At 36.8% G+C, this 26,694-nt stretch overlaps 1 protein-coding gene and 1 non-coding gene across 3 annotated transcripts in view; one reads left to right on the top strand and one right to left on the bottom strand.

Annotated features, from left to right (window-relative positions):
• OTOGL (otogelin like) overlaps nt 1-26,694 on the top strand; it is a 129,561-nt gene that overhangs the window by 20,244 nt on the left and 82,623 nt on the right. For both annotated transcript variants that reach the window (XM_035721850.1, XM_035721849.1), the window contains exons 9-20: nt 3,124-3,251; nt 3,616-3,722; nt 9,337-9,443; nt 9,644-9,769; nt 11,066-11,174; nt 12,346-12,392; nt 12,874-13,019; nt 14,137-14,260; nt 15,920-16,097; nt 20,334-20,458; nt 23,387-23,596; nt 26,199-26,364. In XM_035721850.1, the coding sequence (XP_035577743.1) occupies nt 3,124-3,251; nt 3,616-3,722; nt 9,337-9,443; nt 9,644-9,769; nt 11,066-11,174; nt 12,346-12,392; nt 12,874-13,019; nt 14,137-14,260; nt 15,920-16,097; nt 20,334-20,458; nt 23,387-23,596; nt 26,199-26,364 (1,573 nt within the window). The remainder of the gene's footprint in view (nt 1-3,123; nt 3,252-3,615; nt 3,723-9,336; nt 9,444-9,643; nt 9,770-11,065; nt 11,175-12,345; nt 12,393-12,873; nt 13,020-14,136; nt 14,261-15,919; nt 16,098-20,333; nt 20,459-23,386; nt 23,597-26,198; nt 26,365-26,694) is intronic.
• LOC113923320 lies at nt 8,803-8,939 on the bottom strand. Its single transcript, XR_003520295.1, has one exon. It is a non-coding gene; the product is annotated as a U4 spliceosomal RNA (small nuclear RNA).

Genomic DNA, 26,694 nt, shown 5'->3' with positions numbered 1-26,694 from the left:
GTAGAAGACCGGCGGGAGGCAAGGGGTCTGAATTATGGCTGAGTTGGCAGAAGGCGAGAAGGACCCTGCAAAGTAGGTCGGAAGAGCCTAAAGAGAGATTTCAGCTTTTTCATAGTTTTACTTGGTGCACAGTGTAAAGCAGAGTAATAATAATAATAATAAAACAAACACAATAACTTAAAAGCATGTGACAAGAACCTGCCCTCCGATTTTCTCCCATTCTGTAATAATGCAAGAAAATGTCTACAGATGAGGTGTATTACCTTTAGCTTCAACATGCCTAGTATTTTTTTGAAACTCAGCCTGTCCTTTGCTGATTAGATAAAACTTTAGAGGCACTGAGGTAGTTTGATTGAAAGCCATTGAATGCATAGTTTCTTAACGGTGATTAAAATTGTATTTCTTCCTGCATTTCCACTATTCTTCAAGGATGACTTCACAAAGAAATGAGGCTTTTCAGAGTTTCTGTAGATATAGAAATATTTTAATTGATTGTCTTCATTGAGATTCTGGTTCCATAATTCATGTTTATAGCTAGCCACACATCAAAATAGAAGCCCTGGTTTACTCTTGTTTTTCCCAACGTAGGAATTAATAATGCCTCATTTTCACTCTTAGAAAGTGTTCCAACAAACTGAGGTTTCTAGAGGGGAGGAGGGTAGGGGGATGGGTTAGCCTGGTGATGGGTATTAAAGAGGGCACATTCTGCATGGAGCACTGGGTGTTATGAACAAACAATGAATCATGGAACACTACACCAAAACAAATGATGTAATATATGGTGATTAACATAACAATAAAAAATAAAAAAAATAAAAAAAAGAAAGTGTTCCAATATGTACAAGAAATTACTTTACTTGTAGCGTATATTATATGAAACATTTTAAATTTAATTTCGCAGGCTTCCACACAACTGATTGATACTGGATTTAAAGTCTCATATATAACCAACTTTTGTGACTCTTTTATTAATGTGATGTCATAAACATAGCTAAGGATGTGGTTATAAGCTGGAATTAAAGTGAGCTCTAAGGGACTGTCCAGGTTGTTTAGTTACATTAAAATTTGTGTATAGATACTGAAATCAGTGGGCCTTTGGATAATATTTTCAGTCCTACAGACTTTTCAAAAATGATGATGTTTTGAAATGAAATGTGACTATTAATTTACTTAAAAGTAACACTGGGGGCACCTGGGTGGCTCAGTCGGTTGAGCATCAGACTCTTGGTTTAAGCTCAGGTCATGATCTCACGGATCTAATACAGCCTGGGGCTCTGTACTAAGTGGGGAGTCAGGTGGAGATTCTCTGTCCCTCTGCCCCTACCCCCACTCATGCTCGTTCTCTTTCTCTCTCTCTCAAATAAATAAATAAATCTTTTTTAAAAAAAAGTATATTAGGCCAGGCTGATGCTTGGTTCAGTGTGTAACATTTCCAATAATATCAGAGATAATGAGGTGGGTCAGACAAACTTGAAAGCTTTAGGATTCTAATAATCTATTTAAATTTTGAAACTCCCCCTTTTATTCATTCATTTATTTAGCAAATGTATTTTGAACACCTACTACATGCCAGATACTAAACTAGGAATAAGCAAGAGGAGCAGCTTTGACAAACTGTTGCTCTGTATGTAGAAGACAAAAGAAATAGAAACAAATTAACATAAAATTTTGGTGAGCAATAAGACTATGAAAAAAATAATTTGGGAAAGATTAAGAGCAATAGAAGAGTATGTGTTTGGTGGTATTCCAGATCATGTAACAAAGAAGACATCTCTGAGGAAGTCATATTAAACAGAGACCTAGATGAAGTAAGGGAGAAAGCAGAGGGAAGATTGGAGGGAATTTTGAAGGATGGGGAGCAAAAGCAAGAGCAAGGTGGGGATGGGCTTGAGTGGAGAACAGTATAAGGCCACTGTGACTGGAGTAGACCGAGCAGGGATAAGAGTAGAAGGGGCGTCTGGGGGTGGTGTGTGAAAGAGGTGGGGAGTCAGGGGAGTGCGGAAGCCAGATTCCAGACCACAGTAAATTTTGGGATTGTACACTGGGAGAGTGAGCATTCTTATAGATGAACTCCCGCAATCTCCCCAACAACTGGTGTTAACGAGTGGGCATGTTCCTATCGTGAAGATGCTGAGAGAGAGTGGTTAAACACTTGGCTTGAGATTTCTTATTCTAGTGGTGCAGAAGCTTGTCACCAGTGGTAGACTGCATAAATCTAAGCGGTGAGAAACCTAAAGCTCACATCTGACAGTTGTCTTAGATGAAACTTCGAGATGTTGCGTTGTTGGTTCTGCTATGTCTTTGAGATTTTAGATTCAACCTTTGTCTGAATGTGGGGCAGGATTAATTTTCATCTGAGGCCCTGAACCTGTTTTTGGGCCAGGTGCCAAAATGATTTAAACTTGATCTGAAGCAGAGAACGCAGAATGCTCACCGCCAACCGCCTGTCTGTCGCTGCCTGCATACTAGCTCCTGAATCTTGCCTTTGCATAATGCTGGGATAGACTCAGGATTCTTTAACAACCGGTCTAGAGCACGTTTAGAAACACTGTTGATCATATTCAGATGAAATGGATTCACTTCTTCATCTTCTCTTCGTGTCTTTTCCAGTCTTCCATTGTTTGTGTGGCTGTCTTCTGAAATCTCCACAAAAGATGTTTTTTTATTGTTGTGTACCTCAAAAATGGAACCACGATTTTAGCAAGGTTCTGACTAACATTAAATATAATGAGAGGGCTGTCAGAAAAATCTCATACCAAATTTTACTTATGTTTCTTGGTTTTAGGTGTATTTTCTCCTCTCTGCAACACACTTAGGCTAATGAGTGCTTTACTGGTGTGTATGTTGTACCATTCACTTTCAATCCTTCCTCGTGTTGCTTCAATGATGTTTGCTTTTTCCCTTCAATGACTGGAACTTTTATTGGGTACTTACACTTTGTTCAATGTATTGTTTTTATGCTAACGTAATGTTATAGTCTAATTTCACCAGCAATCATTGGAATTATAAAGGTATTAAATTTAACTTTTTGACCAGGAAGTTTATGTTAATGAACTGTATTTGTGTAAAGTGATGCTAATACACATATTTGTGTGTGTGTGTGTGTGTGTTTGTGTGAAATAGAGGACTATACAGAAGACATTGCTATGTTTGCAAATAGTTGGTTGGTGCAAATTCCAGATGACAGCAAATGTGTACCCACACCCTCAGATTTTCCAAATCCATGCTCCAGCGGAATGCCAGCATTTGAGGTAAATTTGATGTGAAAAGTTTGGGCATGTTGGATATAATATACATATATTGTATTTGCATATTGAATATTAAGCACTTTTAGTGCAAACAGGACATGATTAAACCCTGTAAAATTCAGGGAATGTAACTGCAACAAGAATAACTTGAAGATATTTCAGAAATTGTGAATGTAATGAGTTTCATGAGAGCAGTATTCATTGTGCAAATAGGTAGTTAGAAAAATGGTGGTTAAAACCTATAAGCATAAATTACCTTCCCTTTCCTGGTAAGAACGGAGGGTCCTGCCAATAGATCAGTAGAAAAAATGAGAGTACGCATGTGTCATTAAATATGTTCTGCTGACTGCCATTCTCTTCCACACAGGCCATCTTCTTCAAGTGTCAGATTTTGTTGCAGTTCCCTTTTCTGAGCTGCCATGAGTATATTGATCCGTATTTGTATATTGCCAGCTGTGTTAATGATCTTTGCAAGTAAGTGAAATAATTAGTGCTCGTAATTGAATTTTCTTTATCCAAAAAGAAGAGCAAACACCACTTCTGTAATGTAGCCCTCTCAGCAGTTCACAAAGTATAATGGAAACGGAGAACATAAACCGTACTAACAGCTATAAAAAGCTTGCTGGATAGTATGTACGGACTAAATGGTTTATAGAAGCAGCATGAACAGAACACAGCAATTCCTAAGTATGGTTTGTACCACTGATCCCTTTTGGAGTTTAGAGATGTCAACACATCCTTTCAAAATAATGTTTTGAAATGCACAAAATCAAACACACAAAGTTACAAAAGAAACGATTATTGAAATAGAGTTATCAAAATAGTAAAAGAAATGAATTTATGATATATGTGTTTTTTTATATGCCTTTCAAGTCTAACTATAACTACTATTGTTAGACATAATGATGAGTGTGAACAATATTTGGGATATTTGCAACAATTGTAATAAGAAATGAAAACATTAAAAATGAGATATGAGATATCTTGTTGACAAGGTCATGGATATTGCTAAGAACGTTGTGATGTGTTTTCTATATGAGTAATTGAAGAAAATGCTAAATGTCAGTTGGGGATTAGTGAAAATAAACATGTAATTTTCATCCCATCCAAGGTCACCCAATCCTTACATTTTCTCCCAGGTTAGGAACACCTAGACTAGATGGTTGTCTAGGGAACAAATTTAGTGAGACCATCGAGTATGTTCATCCATGCGGAACTTACTATAGATTACCTATTATTGGAGTCTTTTCTACTATTTTTTTCAAAAATTTACCAAGAGTATTTGATTAACCACCTTGAATGTTCAAGAATATCTCAAGAAATTTTAATAAATCTGCATGTCTTAAAGCGACTTAAGAAGTATAAATGACACATGGGAACTTTGTTGTAAAAGATTAGACTCATTTTTGAGTGAAACCACTTACATGTCATCTTATAGCTTGTAGCTTGTTGAGAGGTTTAAGTTTATCAAAGGTGAGAACAAAGAGGGAAAGTTGAGATAATATGAAATTATCTTCTTTATTACTATCCTACTTTAATTAATGGAGATTATTATAAAAATAGTGAATATAATGATATTTTTCAGATGTTAAAATAAACTTATTTGGGATTCTTGTTACTTTTGAGTAGAGTATATATTTATATGTATAGTCTCTAAATTTTAAGGTTTTATGAACTAATGCAGGAGTGTTGAAAGAGCTCCCCATCTGCCTAAAATATTGGGGACTGACCTAACTTACTATTTTACAATATTCTGCTCCCTATTTGCTTTTATTTTTTACTTAAGTGCTCTATTGTTACATCTCTGCCCTTTTACTCAGTCTCTTTTTTAAGGATCCCCACAGGTGGTCCATGGTTTTATTTTAGCCATGTATATGGAATTAGAAATTGTTCTGATTCCACCACAACTCATTCTTTGGCCATTCTCCAGTAGTCTTTTCACTTGCCTTTGGCGTATTATCATCATTAGCGCCCACTTCTCAGGTCAACTGGATGAAATATTATTTGGCAGATCCAGGAAAGTCATTTTCCACTTACTAGTTAGGATATTGTTGGGCTGCTTCAGTTGCCAAAGTATCAGTGGCTTAAATTAAATGGAAGCTTTTATTTCTCACATATAAAGCCCAAGCTTGTAAGTGGCCCTGGGATCATAGCATGTGTCCGCTCCGTGAGCTTTCTGATGACACAGTGGTGCTATTGCTGTCAGCACCAACCCCCGCCCCCCCCCCCCACCCCCCCCCCCCCCCGCCACAGCCACACCTTGATGCAAGGACAGATGGGCAATATTGTCTTTGGCTAGGCAGGCCTAAGCTCAGCAAGAACTTGGGAATTCTAATACTGACAAGAAGCAGGCTCTGGAGACAAAAGAGAGCCTCTGTTATACTCACTTCATCTGAAATTTCATCGCTGAAGAATTAACATTTTTGTCTTTTGAAAGTATGATATATGTAGGCTTTAGATTTTGCAATACACTTGCTTTCCCCAAGGCAAATAAAAATAGCAGGATAGAGAAACACATTTTACTGGTTGAAATGAACCGATATCTTAAGTGATATGTTTGAGGTGAAGAGGCTGGGTTTGGGGACAGAGCAGGCATGCAATACCAAAAGAAGGGTGTTATAAATCAAGTGAGTGGGCCTTGATTAAATGGAAGTGAGAGGCTACCTTAGTCTCTTACTTGTCCAATATTTCACCTAGGACTAGGCTTACTTATATCCCTTTTCCCCTCAAGGAGATTCTCTTCATTTCTTATATTATGGGGTGGCACCACTAAGATCCTATATCAGGAGAATAGAATTATGAATCTGCTGAACACAAATTAATTTCCTACTTGCATTATGCTAGTATTTTGAATTCATTTCAACACACATTTACTTAGCAGCTATTCTGAGAGCTGAGCATTGTGCCACATCTTGGAGAAACAGAAACAGTTTAGACATGGACCCTGTCCTAGGAACTCACATTCTAATGGGGTAGAAACAGGTCTCCAGCAATGACACATGCTCTAAATGTGAGGTGCTGTGGCTGTGGAAGACAGGATTGTTGGCTTTATCAGGGAACACCTACCATGGCTCCACAAAGGAGATGACATTGGAATTGGAATCGAAAGGATGATAATACCAATCTTTGAATTTATGCCCTCCTGTTTTTGCTTTTAGGAATGATAAACCTACCCTCAGTTTGTTCTCTATACTTAATATTCTCTTATGGTTTGCCTCCCTTTCTTTTTTTTTTTTCCCTTCCTTCTAGAAGGGAGGTGGGTAGGGAATGAGCTATATGAGTGATGGGCATTAAGAAGGGCACTTGTTGGAATGAGCACTGAGTGTTATATGTAAGTGATGATATCCCCAATTCCACTCCTGAAAACAATATTACACTGTATCTTAACTAACTAGAATTTAAATAAAAATTTGAAACAAAAAATGATAAACCTAGCAGCAAGGAAATTCTTTTAACTTTGCCATTCCAAAGTCAATTGATTTTTTTTTTAAAGATTTTATTTATTTGAGAGAGAGAATGAGAGATAGCACGAGAGGGAAGAGGGTCAGAGGGAGAAGCAGACTCCCCGCTGAGCAGGGAGCCCGATGCGGGACTCGATCCCGGGACTCCAGGATCATGACCTGAGCCGAAGGCAGTGGCTTAACCAACTGAGCTACCCAGGCGCCCCATCCAAAGTCAATTGATTTAAAAACAATTACTATTTAATGCTCATTTTCATTATTAAAGTTAATACCCAAATGGAGCAAACAAGTTCACTTTCCCCTCAGTATATTGGAATAATAATTTATTTCTTGCCCAATTGTTGTGAATTTTCCTGTGATGCCATATGTCAAGGGCCTGGCATGGATCCTAGAGTTAATATAGGTACTTAAGAATCAGGAAACGACAGATGTTGGCGAGGATGCGGAGAAAGGGGAACCCTCCTACACTGTTGGTGGGAATGCAAGCTGGTGCAGCCACTCTGGAAAACAGTATGGAGGTTCCTCAAAAAGTTGAAAATAGAACTACCCTATGACCCAGCAATTGCACTACTGGGTATTTACCCCAAAGATACAAATGTAGTGATCTGAAGGGGTACATGCACCCCAATGTTTAGAGCAGCAAATGTCCACAATAGCCAAACTATGGAAAGAGCCTAGATGTCCATTAACAGATGAATGGATAAAGAAGATGTGGTATATATACACAATGGAATATTATGCAGCCATAAAAAGGAATGAGACCTTGCCATCTGCAACAACGTGGTTGGAACTGGAGGGTGTTATGCTGAGCGAAATAAGTCAATCAGAGAAAGACATGTATCATATGACCTCACTGATATGAGGAATTCTTAATCTCAGGAAACAAACTGAGGGTTGCTGGAGTGGTGGGGGGTGGGAGGGACGGGGTGACTGGGTGATAGACGTTGGGGAGGGTAGGTGCTATGGTGAGCGCTGTGAATTTTGTAAGACTGTTGAATCACAAACCTGTACCTCTGAAACAAATAATACATTATATGTTTAAAAAAAAAGAAGAGAGTAGGAAGGGAAAAATGAAGAGGGGGAAATATAGAGGGGGAGATGAACCATGAGAGACTATGGACTCTGAGAAACAAACTGAAGGTTCTAGAGGGGAGGGGGTGGGGGATGGGTTAGCCTGGTTATGGGTATTAAAGAGGGCACATACTGAATGGAGCACGTGTGTTATATGCAAACAATGAATCATGGAACACTACATCAAAAACTAATGATGTAATGTATGGTGATTAACATCACATAAAAAAAAAGAAATGGTAGCTATTTTAATAATAGTTGCCTTGGGTTGGGAAACCAATATTCAGGTACTTTGTTAACTTTCAAAGCCTCTATTAATTGTAGGAAACAAGGCACATCTTTTAATGTAAATCAGAAACTTATTATCTTTCTAGGAATTCAACAATTTTAGCTTACCCTGGTTTTTAGAGAATTTTTTTTTGCTTGGAGGTTTAGAATATTTTCTGAGCTTCTGAAGTTTATGTGCTTAGTCCTGTTTTTCCCTCTAGAGCTCAGTTAATTGGACTAGATAAGCTGTATGACTCCAATTACAGCAGCACAGGAGAAGTGCAATTTGAGATGCGTGGCTTTTACAACAGAGATACTGGAAATGCTAGGGTTCACAAAATACAACATTCTTAAGGTCATTATCTTGTAAGATGTTTAACTATTCAATTTTGAGTTTGAATTGGGTTGAAAAACAAGTCCACTACCTTATTATAAACCCTGCTTATTTTACAGATGCTATGTTAATCTGCTTTGGGAATTGGCAGACCTCTTATATTTGTTTGGGGGAGCTTCTAGGGTGATTATAAGAAAACAGTGAGAGATTATTTACTCTTGGCAATATTACAAAAGTAACTAGCTTTAGCAACTTAAGCTTGAAAGAATTAAAAATTAAAAAAAAGAATTAAAAATCTTTTAAATCTTAAAGTTAAATGCTATTTATTCAATCTTTTGAAACTGCTGTTTTATCAGTACTAGTTTTATTCCAGCACGTAGACTATTAAGAGCACGATATCTTGGAAATAATTTTCATATTTGATGCTTTTATTGTGATAGAATTTTATCTATTTATAATGGGATTTCTAGATGTAAATTTATAAATATAGTTTTCAATTAGCAATAATCGTGCCTCGGATAAACCTCACTGGCTATGATACTGCCACTGTGCAAAGCTTAAATTTATAAATATAAATTTGTTTATATTTATTAATAGGATTTTCTAAAAGATCTGGGATACTTGGTGTGGGAGCAAAGTGATACATACAAAGATTCTGGGCGGAATGTCATAATTAAAATAGAAAAGATTTTCAGTACAGGGACTCTTTTGAATCAAACGAAAAGTGGCCAAATCATTAAAATAGTTTGATGAAGACAATTTGCCCAGGCCCTTTGAAGTTGGGATCTCATGCTTATATATTTTCTGCATTATTGTACATGATGTGTGCATGCTGACATCAATTTATAATAGAATATTCACCATGCACTCAGCATTTCTAGAGATCAGGAGCTCAAAGGCTTGGTTTCTACCAATATTTCCTGTGTGACTATGGCTCTCTCTTTTCACTTTCCAGAACTGATGATGATGAAACCTATTGCCGAGCAGCCACCGAGTATGCTAGAGCCTGTTCCCATGCTGGCTACCCTATTCAAGACTGGAGAGATGACTTTCTAGCATGCAGTATGTTTTCTTATTTTTCTAAACTGTGTGTATTTTTGTTAATTTCAGGTTTATCCTAACACTTAAAACTAATGATTGGCAAAGATTTGTCATTGACACAATAACACTGGTAAACTTGCATACTTTTCAAAACACTGTACTTTTTTTTGAAAGAGAGGTGAGTAGATTTGACTTACAGCTCCCTTGTTTGCCCATTTTAGCTGATAAATGTGATGATAGCTTCGTCCACCGGGATTGTATCAGTTGTTGCCCACCAACCTGCACATTTGAGAAACAGTGTCTCGGGAGCAATCTCCATTGTCTTGATGGATGTTACTGTGCAGATGGTAAGCACTTTGTGAAAGAAATGTCTGTACTTATGGAAACTAGTATCCAGCAATCTAAGAATCATATCATAATGTCCTGTCTCAGGACATTAGGGCTATTGCAATTTTCTACCCTTGTAGGATATGGCCCTCAAAGTGACTAGGAAGGATGGCTGCTTTTCTACTTTGTACATTTCCCAGGAAATTTGGAATCCAGAGTCCTGAAGTTAACCATGAGTTAACAAATCTTTTGCTCTCTTGGATATTTAAGGACATTTAATAATTTGTCTTTTCATATTTTGAAGATGAAAGCAAGTTCAAAAAAAGCCTCACATTTTGGCAGTATAAGATTTTGGTCCTGATGTAGTTTTAATATTTGAAATTAGAAGTAACAGAGCCAGTGATACAGGTGAGATTTAAAATTAGGAATGACTGCGATACAGACAGAACTTTACAAAGAACGCGAGGATTTACTCAAACCCTTTTATTTTTACAGATTAAAAAAAATAGAATCCCAGAGATGTTAAGTGTTTTCCTCACTTGGGCAAGGACTATTGGAATCAGATCTGTTGACCTCAGTCCATTGGTCTGTTAGTGTCACTCAAAGCATAATCTTTAGACCAGTGCCAGGCCTGAACCATTTCTTACCAATGATACAACAAGGAGTTTGAACAAGAATAAAAATCCATGTGCCAAAATATAAGTCAATGCTCCTTCACCTAGGAATTCTTACTCTGAAAAAGGTCAGCTGAACGAAACACGTGCTTGGTAACATGGTTGACTTACATTCTGGCTCAGCCACCTTTCCCCATTAAAGAGGTAGAAAAGGGTGGTCCTCTGCACTGGTCCTTTGCGTAGCACTCCCTGGCTCTTTATTATCTGTGTGACAATAATGGAAATCTCTCATTTTGAGATGAACAGAAATTAAACCAAGAATATATGTTCTCTCTCCTTCCCTCCTTTTTTCCCTCGAAAGCAAGGAAATACTGTCTTGTTGCCTTTATCCTGTGTAGTGAAACCTGAGTTTTTGATGGCAAGTCATGGAATAAAAAAGTTGAAAATCACTGAAATAGACCCTTATAACGTAGCTACTGATTGAGTTAGGACCAGGTTGTCAGTAACCTCTTTAAAAGTAAAAAAAAAAGAAAAATTATATATATATATATATATATATATATATATATATATATATATATATATATATTCAGCACCTGGTGTAAGTAGGTTTTCAATAAAAGCTGGTTGAATTATTACATTCAAAGAACACATTTTTTTGTCATTTCTTTTGAGATTTTGATACATATTTTTCTTAAATAGGACTCATAATGGACAATGGGACTTGCATCTCCTTGGAAAACTGCCCATGTAGTTTTCATGGATTAGCTTATTCAGTTGGTTCAAAAATTGAACAAGAATGTACTGAATGGTATGTGATTAATGTACAGCCATTTATTTCTGTGCACCTGGCTAGTTGATATCTTTACCATGATATATGTTTAAAGGATTATACTTATTACTGATTTTCTTCCAAAAATTCCAAGACACGGTTTGCATCCTATTTAAAATCTCTACGGGAGTGGGGTAGGGGGCCATGTATATTTTCATATTTTAAAGATGAAAGCAAGTTCAGAAAAAAGAGCAAAAAATATAGAAAATCTATCATTTCTTTTATGATTTAATTCTTCTCACTTCCCTTGATAATAATTCCATCAAATAATATACCCATGTAATGCGTCTGTCTGTTCCATTTTCTTCTTATCTGTAACCAGTACTTTGCATGTACTTTTACTATTAGAACTTAATGGTGCTCCTGGCCTTCTCTGTTGGGTACTTGAAAAAGTGTCTCTCCATATTGCCAGTACTTGGCCATGATTAGAGACATTTAGAATTTCTTATTCCATTAGCTAATTAAGACTATTCTAGGAAAGCACTGAATCCCTCCAGGGAAGTCTTATAAAGAAACAAGTCTAAATGTCAACAGGCCCTTTCCCCTTTGCTGTTAGTGTAATGTAAGTGACATGCAGGTGGATAACCAACCATGTTCTTATATACTCGGTTAAGCTCCTGCCTGTCAGAGATTCTGCTTCCATCCTTCTCTCCTCAAACTCTTTTTGCTGGCAGAAGGCAGAATTTATCTTACAGAAGAGGACATCCTTTCTCTTTTTAATGTCTGATGATCCTCAAAAGAGACTTTTTCAATTTTTAATAGATGAGACAATATTTTGACTGTTTATGAATATTTCTCTAATAATATAGGTAAATACTTTTCGTGTGCAACTTCTTTTAGTTTAAGCAATGAGAGAAGGACATAAAACAGAAGTTCTCTGTCTGCATAGGTCTTTTGTTCCAGGCCATTCTGTGTTCCCTTTACATCCCTTTAGTGATGTAAGTATGATACACAGTAAATCATAATTTAGGTACTGGCCAGTCCAAATTTATCAGTTAATTGAACTTCTGTCAATGTATTTTTCAATTATAGGTGAGATTATTCTGAACCTATAAACATGGTATGTTTTGGTACATCAATCAGTACATTGATGCAAATATTAATACAGTTTCTCTATACCAGTAATTAATAGTCTTATAATTTCATTTAGTGTATGTGTTGGTGGAGTTTGGAACTGCACTGAGCATGACTGTCCAGGTAAATCTTTTAAAATGTTTCTAAAGAAAAAAATCTCAATTTTCTTTAAGTTGAAGGAAGATAGCAATGATTTTTATGAGGTCATCTCATATATAACAAGAGATGTAATGATCAATAAATCCAAATATTTGGAGGATAAATGGAAAATTTAATAAAGGATAGCTTTGAGCAGGAAACTGGTAAAAATTTATTGAAGTAGTATAAATATTACAAAACCTAAAAATTACATGGAAGAGCTATCATTTAATAAATTTTAAGTTAAATTTAATAACATAATCTGGTGAGTTTGTCAAACTAGTACAGTTTAGACACTTTACTTTTTTTCATTTTAGACACTTTAGCTATTCTTTCTGATGCATGATTATTTACCCTAAGTCAACTTTCTGTTTTTTAAGAACAAACATAATTTCTTTCTCCACCTTCTCCTTCTCTCTCTCCTTCTTTTTCTCTTTTCTCATTTTTATGATTATTTTTTTGGTAGTTCAATGCTCCGTTGTGGGTGATTCTCATTTTACAACGTTTGATGGTCGACATTATTCTTTTATTGGAATGTGCCAGTACATCCTTGTGAAAGGAACTGGAAAAGATAAATTCACAATTACTTTACAGAAAGCTCACTGTGAACAGGTAGGAACATCTCAAAATGGCCAGAGGAATGTTCTTTGTTTTGTTTTGTTTTTGACTCAAGCTTCATTCTAGGTTAAGAGTGATAATATGAATGGGTACAGTTACTTTCTTCAGAAATGATTGTTAAGATGTGTCATTATTCTACATTTGACAAAGAAAGAAAAAATGTTGGTAATCTATGTTTTACTATTGATTATATGATGCATCCTGATTTGATATTAAAATATGAAAATGCACGTGTTTTAGATTTAATATTATGTATTTAATTGTATTTTCTTTCTTAAAAAATGCTGTTTATATGTGTAGTTTTTTGAACGTTTCATGCATGATTGCACAATGGACCTAAGTTTTTGGTTATTTCAAAAACTACTATTTTAAAGAGGTGATTCTTGACAGGAGTGAATAGGCTTCATATATTCTACATAGATGTGATGAATTTCTTAGCATACTGAAATATTTATTGTACAAATTTTCTTCAAATAAACACATTGATTATTTGTAAAGACACACAGGTTTTCCTCTCCTTAAGTCAGATAGTCAAAATTTTGCAGAAATCTTTAATTTTTTAGTTTTATTCCAATGTGAAATGGTTATTTCCAACAAAAATTCTGACCTATTTTGCTTTTTTTTTACAGTTTGATTTTTTCCCTTGCAATACATCAGAGTCTGAATAAGCTTTCTACATAGAATCCTAATCTCGTTGTTCTTTTCCTTACTGAATTTTTTATGTCCAATATGCTACTTAAATGAATTTGGAGACGTACTTTAACAATGTGCTATGGAAAACATAATTATTGGCACTTCGTTGAGAACATTTTTATTTAATGTTCTATGTAAAATATAGATATGTATATAGTGTACTTAATGTACTATATAAAGACATATTTTATTGGGAATGGGGCTATATAAGATGGATTATGTGGTACTTTACTATATTACTTATACTCAAGACTTCTACATGCCAGAAATTATCTACGTGCACTGTCCACTCTCTTTCTCCTTTCTTCTCCCCTGTCTCTCCCTTGCTTTCCTCATTCCCCTCTCCCATTATCACTGTCTCTTTCTATGTCTCTATTTCTCTCTCATTCCTTTAATTGATGATTTGATCTTTATGCAGAACCTTGGCTTGGTCTGCCTTCAGTCTATAACTCTAATTCTGGAGGATGATTTTAACAAACAAGTGACCCTTAGTAGAGGAGGACAAATCCTTACCAGTCCTAACCAAGGCTTCAATCTGAATGGTAAGAAGCAATGATGTACTTTCCCTATGTTAACAACAATCAAACAAGCTAAATGAATTCTTCTCCCATTGGCTGACTAACCTAACATTTGAGTTCCTATGTGTTGCCGGGTCCTTAGCTAGACATCTCAGGGATGACCATGTTTTTGGGAACTAGTGTTCAAGTGGCCTAGAGTTTGCAAGAGGAAAGATAAAAGCAAACAGCCACTCCCATAAAATATGATAAGCTGAAAGATATGTGCAGAGACTTTGGGGGTCTAAGTGAGGGCAGTTCACCCAGCCTTGGGCAGGGGAGTGCAGGGTAGTCAGGCAAGTTTTCCGAAGGAGGTGATGTCTTGTTCAGCATTCAAAGCTGAGGATTGTCAGGGTGAAAGAGTGGGGAAAGCGTTCCATGCAAAGCAAGGAGGTGTAGAACTGTGTGGTATGTTTAGGGGAAACTATAGCTAGTTTGGGACTGCTAAAGCCTGAGGAGGGTCATGGAGATTGTCTAGCCATGGGAGGAGAGACATAGGTGGGGACGAAAACCAGGGAAATCCTTATATGCGGGGCATCATTATGGTTTTCTTATTCCTGCCTGTGTTCCAGCATAGTTATTATTAATACTCTCACTCCCAGAGATGTCCCAATTTGTATTACAAATTACGTGGTCATGCTATTCATTGTGATGCTAAGGAAGTTGAACTTGATGTGAAATTGAATATGAAATTTCCATTATTTGACCATTTTTATGTACAGAGATAACAATCTCATATCATTCAACCAAATAAATAATAAGTGTTAATGAGAAGACCAGTAAGTCTTTTTGTTTTGTTTTGTTTTTTTTTTTTTTTTTGGTAGACTACTATGGCAACCGTGTGGAAATGGCTTTAAAAGATGCTGGCAGGAAAAACGTGGAGAGCACTTAGGATGATACTGAAGTAGGGCATGCAGGGAAGGAGGAGGAACTGATGTAAGGCAGTGACAGTAGAAATAGAAAGAAGACAGATTGAAAAATTATTTAGGAAGAAAAAAGGTGGTCTGAACCTGGTGACCGATTGGATTAGGGCTGGTTGGAGAAGGGCAACAAGGGGGACAAAGTGATCAAAGAATGATTCTCCGATTTCTGGGTGTGGTGAACAGACCGATGGCAGAAATTATGGTAGAGTTACGGGAGCGATTGTTCCTATATACTGTGCTGGCAAAAGTCATCAGTTCAGACTTGAACACAAGTTTCTTGTCTCTAAAGGTGTCTTATAAAATGGTACCCCCTCAGGTAAGTCCTGTGCTCCCCTTTTTGCTGACAGTCTCAAGGGAATGGGGAATTTTTGAGGAATGTTCCACTTCCTTATTGAATCATGACCAGTTTGTGGAAAAGTTCACACACACACACACACACACACACACACACACACACACACAGACATGAGTTAAAAAAAAAAAAGAAGACAGACTTCAAATGCTAAGGACTGGCCACACCTGCCAAGAGATGCTTGCCAACTGAAATTATCTGTGGACATGGTAATCTATTAAAAAGATCTGTTGGGTTAAAAAAATGTTTCAAGTTTTTATTTAAATTCTAGCTCCCGGTCTCTTGAAAGAAGAGTTCTGGTGCTGTACGCTAGCATTTCACAACACTACCTATGAATCTTAAAGCTGATTTATGTATGTTCTTTTCCCACAGGAATTGTTGAAATTCAAACTCTGTCATCCTTATTTATTCTTCTAAAAACCACATTTGGTTTAAAGATTCTGTTTGCTATAGATGGGGAAAGAATTTATATTCAGCTCACTAGTGCATGGAAAAGAAGAACACTAGGTCTGTGTGGCACTTTTAATGGGAACATAAGGGATGATTTCCTGTAAGTATGATTTCTGGACAGCTAACATGTTTTAATGACTAGTAATTTAGAGACAAATTCTTTCACTGAAAACGTTTACTTAACTGCTAATAGCTTAGTCATCACTGTTCCAAGAGCTTTACGTGATCATCTATTTAAATTTTATAGCAGTCCCCTGATTAGTAGCTCTGTTTTATAGATAAAGCCTCACGGAGGCCCCAAAGTGGCAAGTAAATAGCTCAAAGTCATTTAGCCCAAATATGGTAGAGCTGGACTTTGAATTTGGGTGGTGTGACTCAGAGTCTGTGGGCTAACCCACAGAATAACCACCCCTGATTGTTTCCCCAGCCACCTAGCCAGCTTAACAGTATTTTATTTTTGAACAGGCACTGCTTTTTTTTTTTTTTAAAGATTTTATTTATTTATTTGAGAGAGAGAGAGAATGAGAGATAGAAAGCACGAGAGGGAAGAGGGTCAGAGGAAGAAGCAGACTCCCTGCTGAGCAGGAAGCCCGATGTGGGACTCGATCCTGGGAATCCAGGATCATGACCCGAGCTGAAGGCAGTCACCTAACCAACTGAGCCACCCAGGTGCCCGAACAGGCACTGCTTTTTAAAAAATCTCAATTATCATTGGGTATTAATGATAGTAAGTTATACCTTAAAAATATGAATATCCTTTGGTATGAATGATACCTCTACAGCAACCTTTTGGCATCTAGGTCAACTGGCTTTTATGATAGTTGGTGTTTCATCAGAAGAAAAGCAGTATAGTTGTACCCCTTGTACTGGCAAAGCAGTTTTACCCACCTGTGAGAAGACACAAGGTATAATTTAATGAAAATGCTTTGGGCACCTGTTATTGTCCTAAGCACTGGGGTGCAATTTAAGCAGGATCATCTGGTTCCCATCTCAGGCAGCTTGTATTGCAGGTCAGGAGGGGATAACAGCCTTCAAGAAATAATTAGGTGGCTCTTCCCTCTCGTGCTTTCTATCTCTCATTCTCTCTCTCAAATAAATAAATAAAATCTTTAAAAAAAAAAAAAAAAAAAAAAAAGGGCGCCTGGGTGGCTCAGTTGGTTAAGCGACTGCCTTCGGCTCAGGTCATGATCCTGGAGTCCTGGGATCGAGTCCCACATCGGGCTCCCTGCTCAGCGGGGAGTCTGCTTCTCCCTCTGACCCTCTTCCCTCTCGTGCTTTCTATCTCTCATTCTCTCTCTCAAATAAATAAATAAAATCTTTAAAAAAAAAAAAAAAAAAAGAAATAATTAGGTGGACCCAAGGTATTAATCAACTATATATAAAAACACTGAGGTAATTTCAAGACCTTATGTGTTGAGCTGTGTGGTAGTGGCTAGAAACACAGCAGGGATCTTGAGTAGGTCAGTGTGGGATGGGTAGCCAAGGAACATTTCATGGACAAGCCATTCCTCAAATACCATATTTAAAATTTTTTTTCAAATATCGTATTTTTTAAAACACTTCTGCATATTTTTCCTATTTGGGATTTCTTCCGCCTCCTAATCTTTCTTGTGAATACCTATATATTGTTCAACCCAATTCAGAACTTATCTGCTTCAAAACATGAGCTCATATCCCACCAGACAAAGTTAACTTTGACTCTGTTATTTATGAAAATCTGTCCCTTATCTGTCTGGTTTCCACTTAAAACTGTGAGGGTTTTGAGAATAAGGATCAAGTCCTCTATCCTTCTGTTCTTAGGAACTAACATAGAGCCTTATATGCAGTAGATAGTTGATCTACATGAGGTAGGACTTTTTTAAAATAAATTTTTAAATTTAAATTCAGTTAATTAACATATAATGTATTATTGGTTTCAGAGGTACAGGTCTGTGATTCATCAGTCTTATATAACACACAGTGCTCATTACATCACGTGCCCTCCTTAATGTCCATCACCCAGTTACCCCATCCCCCACTCCCTCCCCTCCAGCAACCCTCAGTTTGCTTCCTGTGGTTAGGAGTCTCTTATGGTTTGTCTCTCTCTCTCTCTCTGGTTTTGTCTTGTTTTATTTCTTGGAGGTAGGACTTTTAATAAGGCACCAAGAAGAGAATTTGGATGGACAAGGAGAACTGGCATTTAAAATTTTAAATTTCAGAAGAGAATTTATTTTATCTTTTCTTCTGTGTGACTACCTTGTTGTCAGCTATTTAGTTCTTTATGTTTCATTTATTTGTAGCTCAGAATATCAATATCTTTATCACATTCAAGAAACAGACTATGTTAAGTGGCTCAGCTAAGATGTGCAGAAAAGAAGTTGAAGCCTTGTTTCTCTTCTTTGTTTATCAGAATGGGTTAGCAGTCAGTGTTTAACAGATGGCAGACCTGTCTGCCTTTTTCTAAGGCACCAGTCTCCTCCATGTATAAACATTCAGGCGTGATAACAGTGCAGGATAATATTTCAGAGGCAGAGATAACTTTTGAACAATGTTTAGCTTTCCAACAAAACAGTTAAAATTCTTCACTTCATAAAGGTTAATGCAAATCTGCAAACACAGTGGAATGGAAAATATTAATTACTTGAAAATCTTGTTACAGTAAGTTAAATATGGTAAGCCATAGGGTATTTTATAAAATGAAATGCAATAAGTAAATGGGTCTGCATTTTGGTTCCTCCTCTTTTTCTGGTATTTATTGTTTCAAGTCAATTTATTGTTTCAAGTCAATTTATTGTTTCAAGTCAATTCAATGAAATAAGAGAGCCAAGCTCTGAGTCAGTTTCTCCTGGGAACCCTGACTATACCCATCACCTTGACCTATTTTATTGTCCTTTGTAGGGGTGAAGAGGGAAGGAGGGAGAAAGAAAGCAAAGAGCTAGTGCCCCTCAATTTCTTTGAGTCTCAGTGTTCTTGGTTGAACAAAATGAGATTTGTGGTTAGGTGTTTGCTATAATTCTTTACAGTTCTAGAATGGTTTCACTTTGAGGGATAGGAAAGGAGAAAGAGTGGGAACAAGGGATGAGTGTTGTAGAATGGCTTGTGAAGCTCCTTTTTATTCTCCTCTCTCAGCCACTGTGGTAAGAAGCTCCATATAGTTCCTAGTGACTGAGGCCAATGGTAACCGAAGCAGTTAATTTAGGACAATATAGACAGCTGAGATAAAGCCTACTTGACTATTTGGCCATGTTGTTGGGGCTTTCATTAGTCAAGTTTTGCTTGGTCAGAGCTTCCTATAGGAGATCTAGTCCAACCTGATTCTCTAGGTAGTTTTGACAATGTGTGGTACAGTGTCCAATAGGGATTGTCACGAAATATGGGTTGATGAGTTAGTAAATCTTGATGGCTGCTGGAGGGGATATCTTAGTGTTTGGCTCTTCAATGTTGTTGTGGTTTATAAGACTGATTTTGGAAAGGTAAATGTTTCTCTTCCATTTTGTTTTGCTGAGGAAACTGAAGAAGTGAGCAACCTCAAATGAAGTATGCCTTTTAAACCATTTTTCCTCGGGGCACCTGGGTGGCTCAGATGGTTAAGCGTCCGCCTTCGGCTTAGGTCACGAACCCGTGGTCCTGGGATTGAGCCCCACATCGGGCTCCCTGGTAGGCAGGGAGCCTGCTTCTCCCTCTGCCTCTGCCTCTCTCTCTCTCTCTCTGACTCTCATGAATAAATAAATAAAACATTTAAAAAAATAAAAAAATAAGCCATATTCCCTCAGTTTTCTTTTGGTTTGATAACTTCAGGATGGCACCTTGGTATTTTAGTGCTCATAATGGAAATGAAATATTGAATCAGAAATATAGGCTATTTATATTTGGGATATTTGTCTTTACACTAAAAAGAATCATGTGAGCTACCCACCTCTACCTCTGCCCATGCGCCTAGACCACACACGCATTAATGATTTGGTTGTGTGAATGATGTTTCATTAAAATGGTCAGAACTGGATTTGAATCTTTTTTTTTTTTCTGGATTTGAATCTTGGCTCTGACGCTTATCAGCTGAACGATTGTTGGTATTTCTCTGAGCTTCTGCTTTGCTTTCTCTTTAAAATGGAAATTATGTTTTATTCACAAGGCTGAGGTGATTATTAAATAAAACCATGGATGTCTACAATGAGGCACATTATGAAGTCAATAACAGGAAGCTAATGCCGTGTGTGCTTTTAAAAAATAGAACATTTTAAGCTCTAAGTTATCTTTGTAAATTAAAAAAATAGTATTCTCCTTTTCAATAGTTGAAGACCATGAAAAAATGAAATGAATGGGAGAGACTAAGATGCATATTACCTTTGCTCTCTAGTTCTCCATCAGGCATGATAGAAGGTACCCCACAACTTCATGCCAATGCTTGGAGAGTTTCCTCCACTTGTTTTGCACCTGTTCATGTTCCTATGGTGGACCCCTGCAACATTAATCAACAAAACAGTAAGTCCTTCTTCCCACATGTAAACCTAGAGGAAAATTCCATGCATTACTGTAATCTCATAAAGTTAGAGAATTAGATATGCCTCTTTATCTAATCTAGGTTATTTTTTAAAAGAACTCTGGAAAATGACTATTTTATTTACTAGTTTGCATTTACAAATGTACTTAATTTAGATGTTTACAAATCCCTAGACTCTTCACAAATATGGGCTAGCATTTTGGAGATTTCAGATTCTTTAAATGCTACAGAAAAATCTCGGCAAATACTGTAATAATGCTGTTACAGTCTTGCGATGTTCCACTTCAATTCTATCGTGTGACAGTTCATGCAGATTCTTCTATTACTATCACATGACCGGTGATGTTATGGCTTCATAAGCAGGAGCCAGTGATCCAGGGAGGCCTGTGCCATCAAGTGTGCAACGATTTGAGATGGTCATGCTGCAGATTTCCAATTTGCAATGACAGTGCAACAAACATGTCAAGAAATTTTGGTTGTGTTTTTTTACTAAAGCCACAACAAACTATGTGAAAGGCTATTTCACTGATCAATAAAAGAAGACATATATATATATATATGTATTCTTTTATTTGTGAAATCACTGTGGAAAATTAATATGCATGCTTAATTAAACATTTTTATAATTTTAATTTGTTCCTTTAATTATTTTGGCTAATTTACTGTTTCTATGTATTTTTTTATATATTATTAATATTGGTTAAGTACCCGTAAGAACCCACTACAATCTCTGGATTTTGTAGTGGTTGTTTGGAAGGATTCTGTTGACTATCATATGGTCCTTATTATTAACTTACGGTTTCTGTGTCCTGGAAAGAATACAAGATAATTCTTTCAGTGTTGCTGGCGTTCTGTCTATGCTAGCTTCTAAACTTGTGGAAGATTGTTAACTCCTATGGTCATTTTTCCTATAATAAGAGGATTAGGCTAAAGTCTTGTGGTCTCCATAATTTAATACTTTTAATCTCACTCCCATTTAATGGTATTTTCTCCCCTATTCTGTCCTCAAATTTCTACTAATAGATTTCCTTCTCCTTCTATTAGTCTTGCTCAGTTTGTTTCTAACTTTCTTGATTCCCTCTTTGATATTGCAGCAACTTTATTTTTCGGGTTTTTTTTAATAACATGTAAAAGTTGGAATAGAGTCTAAAGGATAAATTCAATTTCCCTCTGGTCTTTTCTTTATGACCTCCCTTACTACATGCCATTTTATTATATATATATGTATATATATAAATATGTATTTTATGACTTTTATCCCCCTCCTCATGTCTTTTACGACATATATTCTAGATGTTATTTTTCTTCACCTTTGCCATGACCCATTTTTTAAAAAAATTTCAAATAGGTAAACATAGAAAGATCCCCAATAAAAGGAAAATAGATAATAAAAGTCAATAATTCTGAAGTGGATCCTGAAGGATATTTTTTCACAAGGATCTTCTTGAGGCACCCTTTTACTTAATGTTAGTAAGAATGTTTTTTGAGCTACAAATCCTTAGGACACACAGTAAAAGCCGCATTAATGTACTCCTTTGCTTTGGAGTTCTTGGGGATTAGAAGAATGCATACCAACAGAACACTATTACAGTCATTATAGTCTAAGTTACTTGTCTTCATATACATATGCATAGCAATGCAAACTATAATACTCAGATAATTATCACGTGTTTCCTTACCAACGATAAATATATTTAAAATACTCAATAGAATAAGTTCAGGGTTTTTTTTCTCTAAGTTCCAGTTAACATACAGTGTAATCTTATTTTTAGGTGTAGAAGTGATTCATCACTTACGTATAACACCTGGTGTTCATCACAAGTGCCCTCCTTCATACCCATCATCCATTTCGCCCATCTCCCACCCACCTCCCCTCCAGCAACTCTGTTTGTTCTCTATAGTTAAGCGTCTGTTTCTTGGTTTGTTTCCCCCCCCATGTTCATTTGTTTTGTTTCTTAAATTCCACATATGAGTGAAATCATATGGTATTTGTCTCTCTCTGACTTATTTTGCTTGGCATAATATTCTCTAGCTCCATCATGTCATTGCAAATGGCAAGATTTCATTCATTTTTATGGCTGAGTTCAGTTTTTTTTTTTTTTAGAAAGAAAAGATCTAGATTGCTTTGTCAAACTTGGTTACTTCCATAATTCTATCTGATCATTCTCAAAAGAACAGTCAATAACTTTCAAGAAATGATTACACAAACCTCCCAAAATGGCTTGGTAGTTACATTTCATGGCCTTTAGCATGTGGTCCAATCCCTAATTTCTATTCATTATTCATTTGTTCATGCATTCATAGGTTCATTTATCAGACATTATTCAGCTTCTATTATTTGCCAGACATTGTGCCTTGTGCAGACATTGTATTCGATGACTGTATGGTAACTGCCACATTACATTTACCGCAGAGACTTGATTGGAATGAGATGTTTCCCAATCCTTCCTGGATAATTGTGTATTCCAGGGAGTTACCATAGTATCCACAATCTGGCACCATGCTTACTGTGTGTGGCTGTCTGGAGATAAGCCTTCTAATACTCACCAATTCTTTACAGCAGAATTCGGCAATTTTCTATGAAGATCTGCAGACAACGGGGTGATTGAGGCCATTTCTATCGACACTTCTGTTACTCCTATTATTCAGTTATAACACGATACTTTTTTGGCTAAAAGATTATTAAATATGAAATAAGGGCTGTCACCAATATTGCTAAAAGTAAAAACAAACCAACAAAACAGGATAAATGGAAAATAGTGATTCTTGTTGAAAATAATATGCAGTTCAGTATATTGCTAGGAAAGCAAGATGCTTAGATAGTTCTGGAATTTGGTACTTAGGGGTATGACCTAAACTAGTAAATGAGGTGCTAATGGATTTTTTTTGTGGGGGACGTTTCTGTTCAGTTGGATACGCAGCACAGTGTGATGTCATCCACCATGAGCTCTTTGCTCCTTGCCACATCTACGTCAGCCCTGGGCTGTACTACCAGTTGTGCCGCCATGATGCTTGCAAGTGTGGAAGCGCCTGTCTCTGCAATGCTCTTGCCCACTATGCCTACCTCTGTGGCCGGCGTGGTATTACCATCGATCTCAGAGCTCAGATTTCATTCTGTGGTGAGTATGATGATGGCACAGATAAAGATGATCAGATGACACTTTAGAGATTTTTGTGTAATTAACTGCCTTCTTTTTTTAAAGAAAGGTCAATATTGCCTAAGTTATCTGGGATATGATTATAGTGTACAAACATGAAAAACAAATGAAATACTTCACTTCTTAAAATTGGAGCTATATTGGATAAGACCAATCTTTTTTTTTTTTTTACTATTTTTATTATAAGCAAGAGTAGAGTTGTAACTGCATGGTTTGAGATATGCAACAGAAATAATGTGAAAAATTTGAAACAAATTTTATCACAGAAATGTCATATCTAAGTATCGGAAAGTATGGAAAAGCATTATGTGGTATGGTGGCACAAGCAATTTGTAGTTAAATAGGTAAGTTACACAACAGGCAATTATCTCAAGTTCAACCTCATGGCTTATGGTGTCTCTTGTCTCATTCATGGTAGATTGTTTCCTTTCTTTATGTGTTCTATAATTTTTTATGAGTTAATCAGTATCAGAGTTACCCCCTGCCCCACCCCTGTTAGAATCTTTTATGGCCTGGGTTTCAGGAGTATCACTCTCTCCACCTCTCCAACCCCCTCTCTGCTACAGCTTTCATTAAGCTTTGTCCTATCACTGTCAGTTTTGAGAGTAATTTCTCAGCTTGGGCTTTCTAAGACAAAAATAATGTAAATATAAAAGTAATGTAAATTCATATACCAAACTACACAGGATGTAAATCCGGGATTTAATTTCTCAGAGGATACTTAATTTCACATGGACCCCACAGAATTAGAGAAGTTTTCCTGGCCTCTTCCTGTACTAGGATCGCATTCCTTCTAGTCCAGGAGTTGACAAACGACACTCTTGGGCTTCCTATTTTTTGTAAATAAAGCTTATTGCCCATATGCATCCATAGTGTCTATGGCTGCTTTTGAGCTACAAGGACAGAGTTGAATAGTTGTGACAGAGACAGTATGTATGGCCTGCAAAGCTGAAGCCATCTACCATTTGGCCCTTTACAGAAAAAGTTTGCTGACCTCTGCTGTAGTACGTCTTTCAACTGAGGAAGGAGCTTTTCTGAGGGTCAAGTTAAAGTTCTCCCAGTTCCTTGCCTTGTGAAGAATCAACTCTCATGTCCCTTTCCTGCATGAGTTAAATGTAAGGTTCAAGATTACTGGGACCCATTCTCCCTTTCTCTTCTCTAGGTTCTGGATTTTATTTCCCTCCTCACATCTGGTATCCAGGGAAACCCCATTTTTTTCACAAGATCAATTATACATTTAACATAATTTCAATTATGTTTTATCTAGAATTTTCTACGTTTTTAAAAAAATATTTTATTTATTTATTTATTTATTTATTTATTTATTTATTTATTTATTTATTTGAGAGAGAGAGAGAGAGCACGCACAAGCTGAGGGAAGGGCAGAGAGAGAATGAGAGAATCTCAAGTAGACTCCATGCTCAACTGATTGAGCCACACAGGTTTTTTTTTTACAAGTGTGTTTTTAGATTATTTTAATTTGCCTACTATAATCAGTCTGGGTTGGTCTAAAGAGAAATTAGGAAGGTTTAGGAAAAAAGTATGAACATGATTCAGAAAGTGAAAAATAAGAGCTATGAGTAAGGATCAATTAAGCCAAGTTTTGCCTTATTTGTAGAAGACTTAAAGTTTCCTTAGGTTTAAAGAATGTCACAAACAAGATGATGTCAGTACAGCAGTAATAGATTTAAAATGTGAGGATGGGAAGTTTATTTGGACATGCAGAATACCTTAAATATTAAAAAAATATGGTACAGACTGTTAAAGACTATTATGGAATGTCACACTTAAAAACGTTTCAAAATAGAAATTTTATACATCTGTTACACTTCTGTTGAGGCAAATGCAGTTGGTCCTTGAACAATGTGGGAGTTGGGGGCACTGATTCCCTATCCACCCACACAGTCAAAATCCATGTATAACTTTTGACTCCCCCTAACACTTAACTACTAATAGGTTACTGTTGCCCAGAGCCTTACTGATAATATAGTCAATAAACATATATTTTGCTTATGTATTATGTAGTATATTCTTATAATAAAGCAAACCAGAGGAAAGATAATGTTATTAAGAAAATCATAAAGAAGAGAAAATACATTTACTCCTGTTCTGTATTTATTGAAAAAATCCAAGTATAGGTAGACCAACCCGTGCAGTTTAAACCCATGGTGTTCAAGGGTCAGCTGTAAGCATTTTACTTATTTATTTGCTTATGTTTACTGTTTTTTTATTTTTATTTTTTAAAGATTTTTAACAAAATTTATTTGAGAGAGAGAGAGCACCCGTGAGCACGGGCAGGGGGGAGGAGCAGAGGGAGAGGGACAAGCGGGGAGCCCGACGTGGGACTCGATCCCAGGACGCCGGGATCATGACCTGAGCACAAGACAGCGACCCAGGCGCCCTTGTTTATTTTCTCTGTTATAGGAATCTGGACTGTTCTAAGGTTTATTGATGTAATATATCTTTGTTTTTCATGACTTCTGTCTATCAGAGACCTATAACCCAGCATGAATGCCTCTGCACCCTGTGGCAGTCCTTCTCACCTGATGCTCCTTCATTCTAGGGGTCGTGTGCCAGAGGGGCATGCTGTACCATCACTGCTCCTCCTTTTGTCGCCGCTCTTGCACGGCCCTCGCCGCCCCCGAGCAGTGTAGTGATGACTGTGCTGAGGGCTGCAACTGTCCCGAAGGCAAATACTATGAAGACACACTGAGCTTTTGTGTGCCCATGTAAGTCACAGGAATGGGCTGATGGGATCCAACGTCTCTCTCTATGTCCTCACAGGTTAAAGGGGCTTTGTGCTTGTTTTGTTGGTTTCTTTCTTTTTTCAAATTTAATTGACTCAGCACCATTAACTGGAAAATAAATATTCTCCATCACTGAACAGCTACTTTTCCCCGACAACGAGTGTGCATATATGCAAAGATCTGCTTGTGAGCTGTGTCATTAGTTTCTTGATGTCTTTACCTTTATTTACTTATTTTTAATGCTGCACATGTTCACAAATAGCTGCAGAGACAGCTAAGGAATGCGATGGTTAATCCCAAAGTTTATTCCTG

The sequence above is a fragment of the Zalophus californianus genome, chromosome 9 (genome assembly GCF_009762305.2).
Source record: "Zalophus californianus isolate mZalCal1 chromosome 9, mZalCal1.pri.v2, whole genome shotgun sequence".
NCBI lineage: Eukaryota > Metazoa > Chordata > Mammalia > Carnivora > Otariidae > Zalophus > Zalophus californianus.
The sequence above is the reverse complement of the archived record's forward strand: the minus strand, read 5'-3'. Positions and strand labels throughout refer to the sequence as shown.